The sequence below is a fragment of the Triticum dicoccoides genome, chromosome 7B (assembly GCF_002162155.2).
Source record: "Triticum dicoccoides isolate Atlit2015 ecotype Zavitan chromosome 7B, WEW_v2.0, whole genome shotgun sequence".
Taxonomy (NCBI): Eukaryota; Viridiplantae; Streptophyta; class Magnoliopsida; order Poales; family Poaceae; genus Triticum; species Triticum dicoccoides.
In genome coordinates this window covers 386,993,009-387,003,369 of record NC_041393.1, presented here as the reverse complement: position 1 = coordinate 387,003,369, position 10,361 = coordinate 386,993,009, and the positions used below count along the sequence as shown (strand labels likewise).

The window sequence follows — 10,361 nt, the reverse complement described above, 5'->3', positions numbered from 1 at the left end:
ACCATATGCTCCCCATGAACAAACATGCTATTGATGTGCCATATACTTGCATTCTCAATTTCTGTCCCCATCGTATCATACATAATAACTATTCTTTTATGATGGATGACATGTTCTTATACCATGCATCAAATTTCTTTGAGCGATGCTTAACTTGTGCTAACTCACACATGCACATACACATCATGATGGATGATGTGTACATTTACCACGCGCACAATTTCTTTGGTTTGTGTCTCTTTTGTGTAGGTACCCATGAATACTTGTCAACCTCACAATCCCATGAGTTGACAAAACGAGCTCTAGAGAGCAATGATGACTTGGGATCCCATGGATTGCCTTTCCCACCGCTCTCTTCGCGCAAAGACTTCGCATTCATTCTACATGGCCCTCACTTGTGGCTATGGGTTATTATCCGTTACATATTATATGCCCATCTTGCTATGTTCACTTTGCATGATATGATTATTCCTATGCCTTTGCCATGCAATTGTAACCCATGCTTTGCATTACAAATGATGATTGATTCTAGTACTCGTATGTGTATTTGCAAGCTTGGTGGAGATATTGCTTGTTGTTGCCATGTTCCATTTGTGACCCACTCCTATGATGATATTATGATCTTGCTTTGTGTCCGTGCTTGTGATATGTCATGTGCATTGTCTATGCTTATTATTTGTTCACATGACATGATTGCCATGATTTCCTCTAGTATGTTGCATCTTTGCACTACTAGCTTGCACGACTTGATTACTGTGATTGCTTGCCTTGTTGCATCATCGATGATTCATACTTGCTCATTTCATGCGGTTGATGACAACCATTTCCATGCTTTGCACATGATTGTTATTGATTCTTGTCATATATCTTCATGTGTTGCCTCTCTCATGCTAGATGATTTGACATGTATTGAGTGCAACAATGCTTTTAGTCTTCCTAATGAGATTGCCCCCATAGCGTTCTCGCATATATTTGGAGATTTTGACATATTTCTTGTGAAGCATACTTGTCTTACCTCTTTGCACCATATGCCCAGTGACATGAATATACACATTGTTGCACCATATTGTTCATGCACTTGTGCTCCTAATGGTTATGTGCAAGAGAAGAGAACCATCATGATGGATGATGTGTTTATCTACCATGCACATACGTTCTTTGTCTTGTTGTGTGCATGTGTAGGAAACTTGGATTTTGTGTCGACTTCCACTTCACATGAGTTGACCATTCGAGCTTTGGAGAGCGAGTCACCTTCTACCACGGCGTTTCTACATCATACTTGCTTTTACTTCGGCATTGTGAAGGACGCACAAGGACATTCTTTCAAGGTGATATCCTTCTCTTTTGAGAACCCCCAAACCATGAGCATGCATATTATGGATCATACTACTTGCGTTGCTTGCACCATGATACTTATTTGTCATCTTGGACCCCTTGATTGCACACATGTTAGTGATATTGCTTCCATTCATGATTTTCACATTCCCATGCATCATGATATATATGCCTTGTGTGTTGCATCCAATTCTTGTACTACTTGCTACTATAATATGTTTGGTTGCAACAATGTCATCACTTCACATATGCCATGTCCCATTGATTGCTACATGCTTGACTTGATTGTCTCACACATGATGAACACTTGCTCTTTCTATTGTGTTGAGTACCATACTATCTTCACTACACCCTATGCACGTTATGCTTGGATTGTCTTGCACTTGACCCATGTGTTTAGACACTTCATTTTATTTGGTGTTGCAAATGATTCTTATGCCTACCATAGACCTTTCATTGAGAAATTTGTGAATGCTTGCTATGAAATTGAGGTATATGCTTATTCTCTTGTCACACATATTTGCATCTCTACCTCAAATTTACATGCTTGTCCCCATGATATCTTTGCTTGTCCTCAATTTATGTGGTTACATGCCATGTCACAATCCTTTGTCAAACCATATGCTAGGCTTGATAACAACACTTGTTGGGTGAATCACCTCTTGAATGCTGGTTTTGCACTACCGCTAATCACATTTGTTTTTCCAAGTGTTTGTTGTCCTTACTCCTTTTGAAGGAATCACAAGATGGTGCAACATTGGAGAGTGCTAATTCCGAGCTTGAAGATGATGAGTACTTGGTGAACGTCCACTCCTACACGGCGAAGCCATCTCTTTCCCATGGTGATTTGGTTTTCGATCCAAGATCGGATCTCTTCCAGGGGGGAGATGATGCGGAGCATCCTACGGACATCACCATGTCAAGAGTTCATTTGGCAAGTGACACGTGCGACCTCTACTTCACATACATAAAGGTGAATCATCTCCTTTACACGTGTTCACTTGACCCCTTCGAGGATGGTATACTACTTGACACTCCACTCGTGTGCATGCATAGGTATTGCCGGAGCTTCACGGACGACGAGGGGGAGTGCAAGCACCAAGGAACACCTACACCATCCGCGAGGGAAGCGTGGAAGCGAAGACGGAAGAAGAGTTGCGGAGTCTACAGCGATCGGACGACCGGAAGCCACCAGACGTCTAACCCTCTACAGCGCCCGGACAACCGGCGTCCACCGAACATTCGACGCCTGGAGTCTTCACCAGCCTGACGGACCAGCCGGCGAAAGCTACAACGGTCGGACGATCGGTAGGGACCGAACGTCTGACGCTTGGAAGCCCCAGCCTATGCACGCTACAATGGTTGGGTTCGTCCAAGACCGGTCGACCGGCGACCGGATGACCGGTCGTCACCGGACATCCGGTACCACTTCAACAGAACGAAAATAGCGTTAGTCCGAACCCTACCGAACGTCCGGACCCTCGCGAGCCATCGGACAACCAGTAGGGACTGGACGTCCGCTGTCTGTGTGTGCACAGTTTCGGGCCCGAGGCCCATGTACCCTTTCACTTCGCCCCCATTTACACTTAGACTATAAATAGACCTCCTCCTCCTCCTCCTAGTTAGGGTTAGCAAAGTGATAGCTCATTTGTATGTGAGCTTTGCTCCTACCTTCTCCTCTTGAGAGAGAGAGACTACTCCATTGGAGGCCAAGACCTCCTAGGAGAAGATCCCGAGGGATATCAAGACCCCTTCGCGGAAGGATCTATCTAGATCATCAAGACCCCATCTCCTTTGGATTTGGGATGAACTTTACCTTGTACCTTTCCTTTTGTTGTTCATGTACCTTGTGGATCTTGTGTGTTTGATTGTCCAGTGGATGTGTGATTGGACTTGTTCTTGAGTGTTTCCCCTTGTGGTTTCTCTCCGTTCTTCCCCGTGTTCTTCGTGTTCTTCGAGGGAACCCACTCCAATCGTGAAAGATCGGCCTACACCGGGTTGGCCCCGTATCACCAATATTTGAGAAATATAATTCAGGCGGGGATCCTCTCCCCCCGGTGATTCCTCAAAAAAACAATTAGAATGATTGTAAAGTTTTATTGGGTCAACTATAAATAGAAGGACTAATCTCACGGCAGGAGACTGACAACAATAGCCTCATGTGTCGCGGCCATGGAACCATTATTTCTGGTGGTAGTGTTTGCACCTTTATACGAAAAATGTTGCACATATACATCATTGCCAAACTTGTCAAAAGGCCCATCACGTAACTTGCTTCACGAATCCAATTGTGAAAGACACATGCATGGAGTGGCAGTCACCTTTTGGGACTCTGGTTGTTCAAAATCTTAGAATCGTCATTCTTTTAGATTTTGGATTGCACTAGGATTCTTTACGAATCCTCCCAAGAATTTGCAATCCAAATCGAGTTCTTTTTGGTATAGGATTGGGCCTTGCTCTCAACAGGCAAAAACCCATGTGGTATGACACTTTTTTCTTATCATTTCACTCTTCACAAAATCAAGTACTCTCTCTTATCCATATTACTTGTCGTTCATCTAGTACAACTTTAACACAAAGGTACTAAAGTAATATGAATTGACTCGAGAAACCTAACAACTGCCTCCTATCTCCCCCAGAGCCACCGCCTCCACCCTTCTCCATAGTTGTTGGATGCTACCTCCGCGTCATCTCTTCTCCTCGCCGCTGCTAGAGACCAGTGGCCAGGTTAAGCCTTGGCACTGGTCGATGAAGGCTACAATGGGGAGGTCTCTGCTCCGGTAGCCTTTGGTCGCGAGATTGGGAGGGTGACCTTCGTCGCTTTGAGCCTTTAGTGTCGACTGACACTTGTTGCGGCTTGACTTGTACTCCCTCTGCCCGGTGAAAAGTGTACGTCTGGCTTTAAAATTTGTCCACAAAAGAGTGTACATCTATCTTCCCAATGCATATTAAAGTAGAAAGAAATTGCTTCTCACTCATCACATGGTAATCAAGACCAATAGCATTCTACACATGGTCTCTTTAATTTTTTCATGCACTTAGGTCATTGGGGGTAGGATAATTAAAAAGGAGAGAGATGGTGGCTTGCACCTTTTCAATGCATTTTTTTACTCCACTTCATAATTTGTCCTAAAATTTCTATATGTACACTTTTCACCGGACGGAGGGAGTATGAGCATGATCTTCACTTGTCTGGCATCTCACATCTGGACCGTGGTACACATGTAGCTGCTGAGACGCGGAAAGTGGTGGTGACAAATGATGATTTTCATTTGGTTATCAGTCTTGAGCTTCGGGGTGAAAACCCTAAGTCTGGCCCTAATTGAAGGATACATACATGATACATATCGAGCCGTTTTGGGGCAATATCTAGCTAGATAACAAGAGTGCTTTCTGAAGTATTCGTGTAACGTAACCTGGCAATGGTCGTGTTTTTTGCTTAGTATCCTTATTGAAGGCGTTGCTCGAACTTGATCTTCAGGGTGAAATCCATGATCTGACTTTGTGTGGTTGGATCCGACGACGACGGTACTTGAACATCGCTCCCTTGGAGACGTTGATGACAAATGTTTCTCGTTATCCTTGTGATGTCAAGAGATGATTACCGCAGATGGTCGTTGTTGTAGTTCACCGATCATTGTTTCAAAGATTTTTTTTTCTTTGCCTCTGCCAGTCATAGCTTCAATCTTGTATGACTTTGCTCCTAACCATTGTGATTCTCTGTGTGTGTGCGCACTGGTGTTTACCATGCGCATATTAGTCATGCAGAGGTTAAATGTACGTTCAGTATTTGTATTACATTGGTGCTTCATTTCGAGTCAATAAAATCCATCATTGTCGAAAAAAAGTAATGTGAACTACAACTTTGCAAATTGACTAACTTGTGAATGTTGTGAGCCTCCTCTAATTGAAACCCAAGACAACTACAGTACTATGTGGTCTCCAAGTTTCTGCACCAGCTGGTGCTCACTGCTCAAAGCCAACTCCACAAGAGCAAGAGGTAGCACTTCAGCATCACTAGCTTGGCAACCTCAAGACAACTGGCTGCGGTTCATGAGATGGAGGCAAAGAGTATAGGGGTCTCTTTTTCCATCTTAGAGCATCTCAAGCAGATCCCGTAAACAGATCACCTGTAAAAACATTATACATGACCACTAAAGCGATACGGTACCTCGAGGCACGAGCAGAACAGGTACCGTAAACTCGTGTCGTAAAAGTTTTTTTTCTTCTTCTTTTTCTCCCACACTTCTTTTTTCTTGGGACACACGCATGGACGGACTCGAACTCCGGCTAGCTAGAACGGCGCCTCTCTGGCCTGCTCCAGCCCCTCTGGTGTTGACCGGTTTTACAAGATCCTCAAAAAACGGCTGGAATCCTTCATATATGATGAATGGGAGCTCTAATATACAGAAGCCTGTGAAATCTATATGTTTGACCGTTTTTACAGGATTTGCTAGAGATGCTGACTCGCGCCGGAAGAAGAATTCCATCACCTGTGCCGACGCTGATGCACGTCCCAGGCCAACACCTTTTCCCTCGCTGCTGCTTGGGATGCCAACCCTTTCCCCTGTCGCGATCTCACTGCTACAGGCTCGGTTTCCTATCTCTTCTCCCACGGGTGAAAACCCACAACAACCGAGGCAAGCTCGTCATGAATCTCGGCGCAAGATGGACGGCCACCGATATGGCACATCAGTGTATATATAAAAACCACTTCCAAGCTCCCAAGTACAATAACAAACATGTACTGCTGTAATTCAGGCTGTTATACAACAGTACACTTGAGAGAGAGATCTCTGCCTTGTGAATATCAATGTAACAGCTGCAAAGTGAACACGAATGTTTACAGAGAAGCCGCACATGTACACTCCTCATCAATACAAAAAGATCTGTGGTCATAAACATATACGAAGATTTGGACATGTTTTTCATTTCTGATGCTCCGACAGAGGCGGAAACACCGGAGCTGGTACAACAGTCTCAACCCCTATTATCTTCAGCTTCTTTCGACTCCCTGAGCCACTCTTGCAGTTTCAGTTCCTGTTCCTCTTTGAACTTGTTGTAGCTCTCCGCCGTGTGGGAGATATCAGAAGCAGATAGGCTCTGATTCATAGTGGCTGCATTTTTAGTATCCAACAAACGGCTTGAAATGGAGATTTCGTCCCTTTCTGCATCTGAGGGTGTTGACGCACCATGTCCTTCGGCTTGTGATGACTCTTGAGCTGTAGACGACACTGACTTCTCACTAACGGCATCGTTCATAGCGAAATCAGTCTGTGGCCATCTGAGACTCGATGCCTTTTGCTTTGCGGTGTTCAACATGGAAGACAAATAGTTCTTGCTACTTCCACCATTAGTTGTGTCCAAGTCGTTCCATGCTTCTGAGCTTTTGTCTGATTGGAACCCCCAAATGGGGTTCTGGATTAACCTGGACACGATAATTCTCTTCTCAGAACCAACTAAAGAGGATGGCTTCCTCTACAAAAAATTAAGAGCATGGCCTTTGTACACACAATAATATGATACAGTAGGGGGCTAAGGATTGATCGAGTCGAGATCCCTGAGTGGTTTATTGGCCAGAAGTCTAATATTTGAGTTTTCTACCTTATTGGAAGCACATATAAAAACAGTGTGTAGGTAATTATATTATGCTACTTATATTCAATCAATATTTTAAAACTACATGTATTTTAAGTTTTAGTTCTTATATTATTAATCTAAATATTCATGTTCATATAATCAAATCTTACAGAAATATACTGCAAGTAATTCCCGCAGCAACGCGCAGGGTATCATCTAATACATAAAGATGGACTGCTCCTAAATGAAAAAGGAACAAATGTCAATATTCTACGGATGGGATGAATGCATGCAGTGACTTTAGTGTACAGATGGCATGAATGCAGGAACTTCAGGATGCTAGCCTGCTAGGAGACTCCACACCACGTTCGCAAAATCAGAACCAGATCAATGCCACAAGGTAATCAAACAAAAACCAGAAGGAAACCCTCAAGATTGCTAAATACTTACCCCTTCTTTGGTTGGGTCTTCGACATTATCTTTAGAGATTTATTTATGTCCTTTATCATATCATCAGCAATTGGAAGTCCAAACTCAGCCATGGACCTCACAGCGCAAATAGAATCCTCTATATCTTCAGTGTGTAATGTTATCTCACGAGTCTTTTCTGTAACCTTGCCCTGATGAGCAAACCAGAAATGCCATGTTAGAATCTCAGCTTCGTTTGTGGCTTTGTGCTAACCTCTGATAAGAACAGATCAAGCCATTGAACAACTCAGAATTAGCAAATGTCAGCCAGTATTGAAACTTATGGTGCTACTCCCTCCGTCCAAAATTAATTGAAGTTCTAGGTTTATCCTAAGTCAAACTTGTGTAAGTTTGACCAAGTTTGTAGGAAAATATATCGATATCTAGAACACCAAATTAATTTCATTAGATTCTTCACAAAATATACTTCCGTGCTATCTTACCATATTTTCCTATAAACTTGGTCAACTTAAATAAATTTAATATAGGACAAACCTAGAAACTTCCATTAATTTCGAATGGATGGAATAGAAGAACATTTTAGAACTTAGAAAAAGTAACGGCCTGAACAGTGATGCCAAATAAGCTATTGCAATCGTGAATGAAGCTTCATGCATATCCAAGTCATACCATGTTTTGGCAATTTAAAAGCAGAAGGACCTAGGTTGCTGGAAAAAAAAAACAAGTTAAATGCTAAAGCTGGTTTTCTCCAAACCAGGCTCCACCAGTGCTAATCAGAAAGTGGCATGGATTGGCTCTGGACTGGCTAGCATGTAGGTGGCTAGTTGGCTCTGCAACTAAAATGGTCTTATAAAGTCTGGAATGAGCCTATCTATGGATGCACTAAAGATTGTCAGACCAATCCAGTCAAAGAGTCGGTCATATGATAGAAGTGCATAGTCCCATCATATTACCTGTCTAGTTCGGACTCATTTTCTGTAACTCTTGGGAGTATGTACTCCCAATTCAATATACCTGGTATACACATCTATTATACCTCTTTACCATTTTCAATATTATCGTTTACACACATACTTTTTGTAATATACCTTTTTACGTATGAAAAAAATAGTATATACGCGAACTCTGTAAAATCTGTGGACTCGCGCAATTTTTTTCATTGAACTCAGTTTGGAGTATCTAGTAATTATAAATGAAGTATATTAAAAATGATAAAGAGGTATAGTGGACTCATCATGTGGTATATTGAATATAGGAGTACATACTCCAAGGAGTACATAACCATTTTCCTTCTAGTTCCATAAGTATATATTACTTCATATATTACTACATCTTGCACGTGCAAGATGTGATCAATTTGACATTGTTCCACAAAAAGAACATATTGAAGAAAAATATCACTCAGCTTAACCTATATGCGCACAACATTCCAGGTTGCTGCATACCCGAGGAATTGTGCAAATTGCGTAATATCTAACAAAGGAATCATAGTAAAATCGAGCACTACAGTGGAGAAACCATCCCATGGTATCATCATGGTATCCTGTACATGCACCCCCAAACCATCTTGCCCAACCTGGTTCCTTTAATCAATACAAGCCCAGTCTGTGATTTCTGTCAAATCCAAACCGGTCTAAATCATAATGTCAGTGCGCGGCGCAACATGCTTAAAGGCCAATCATCGTTATCGGGCACTAAACAGAGCAAATTAAGAGGGAGAGCAGACCTTGACGTCAAGGAGGATGGGCATGGATGCCTGGGCGTGCTGCTGGACGAAGTAGAGCCCGAGGGAGGGCTCATTAGCGACGTGCTTGATCATCTCGTCGACCCCCTCCTTCACTGCTGGACCAAATCACGCGGGTAAACGAGGTGCTCGACGGAATTCCCCACAGGAGCACGAAGAAGAACAGGAAGAAGTGGATCGGGCGGGGTTATTATTACCGCAGAGGAAGCCGTCTGCTGGGGAGAGGTGTGATGGAGACGAGGAAGAATACGCGACGGCGGCGGAGGAGGGGGAGGAGCTGTGCATGTCCGCGTCCGCCACAGAGCGCGGCGGGCGACCATCACGGGCGGGGCCGCTGCCGCGCCCCTCGGTTCCTCTTCTCAACGAGGAACTCAGATTAGCAGAGAGAGAGGGGGATAGAGAGAGGGAGAGGGGAGGACACGCCGGAGTTCGCACTCAGCGACGGCAGCGAGGACGAGGAGGGGACGAATTTTTTTTATTTTTATTTTTTTGAGGGATGGAGGGGACGAATAAAGGCAAGAGAAATACTAGAAGGTAGGTGGGCTGATGTGTTTTTCTTCTTCTTGAATAGCCAGGGCATCTTCACAGTGACTAATTTGCCCCTTTTTTTAGGAGAACCATGTATTCATTCATAATAATAGCAACATACAACATACACAGTTTTTCTCTGGAACAGTCCGAAGAGACAACACACAAGGAAAATTACATCACCATCGCCAAAGAATCCATCCGCCTTGGTCGCCGAAGCATTCGTCGGAGGAGAGAAACCTAGGCCTCCAACTTGACAAGATCCAAGATAGTGCCATAGCAGCCAAAGCTGCGTTATGAGCCTTTGAACAGGCGCCGCCACAAGTAGCGACACACATGTCAATGCGGGTCGTCGGCGGAAGAAATACTCCACCCACTTGGATCGCCCTCTTGTAGATCTCGACTGGCAGAACCGCCAAAAAACTCCAGAACTGGCAACCATCTTCCACCACCAAATCTTCATGTGGACCATCCCTTGGACAAGACCCGCGCTGCAGTGTCGGCCAACTCCAAGATACAAACTTTCGGCTCCATGATGACGCTGGAGATGCAGCCGACGCAACGCGAACGAAGCCGAAGAAACAAGAACCTGAGCAAGATCTCCACCGACGTCTTGAGGACCTTGTGAAGGAAATATGCCCTAGAGGCAATAATAAAGTTGTTATTTATATTTCCTTATATCATGATAAATGCTTATTATTCATGCTAGAATTGTATTAACCGGAAACTTAGTACATGTGTGAAT

At 43.7% G+C, this 10,361-nt stretch overlaps 1 protein-coding gene across 2 annotated transcripts; it reads right to left on the bottom strand.

Annotated features, from left to right (window-relative positions):
• Positions 1-6,064: 6,064 nt before the first annotated feature.
• On the bottom strand, positions 6,065-9,606 carry LOC119337956. Of its 2 annotated transcripts, none has more exons than XM_037610235.1 (4): positions 9,286-9,606; positions 9,071-9,186; positions 7,366-7,535; positions 6,065-6,763 (listed from the first exon to the last, which is right to left on the bottom strand). In XM_037610235.1, the coding sequence occupies exons 1-4, from the start codon at positions 9,371-9,373 to the stop codon at positions 6,316-6,318; spliced, it is 822 nt and encodes a 273-aa protein (XP_037466132.1). In that variant the 5' UTR covers positions 9,374-9,606; the 3' UTR covers positions 6,065-6,315. The 2 variants fall into 2 exon arrangements, with proteins under 2 accessions (XP_037466132.1, XP_037466133.1); XM_037610236.1 differs by having other exon boundaries at positions 9,071-9,183; positions 9,286-9,604.
• Between the last annotated feature and the right edge of the window lie 755 nt (positions 9,607-10,361).

Coding starts and splice junctions, on each gene's coding strand:
- LOC119337956 (XM_037610235.1), bottom strand. CDS start 9,373: ATGCACAGCTCCTCCCCCTCCTCCGCCGCCGTCGCGTATTCTTCCTCG. Junction 9,187..9,285: donor AGCAGACGGCTTCCTCTGCG/GTAATAATAACC, acceptor GATTTGGTCCAG/CAGTGAAGGAGGGGGTCGAC. Junction 7,536..9,070: donor CCATCCTCCTTGACGTCAAG/GTCTGCTCTCCC, acceptor TTTGCTCATCAG/GGCAAGGTTACAGAAAAGAC.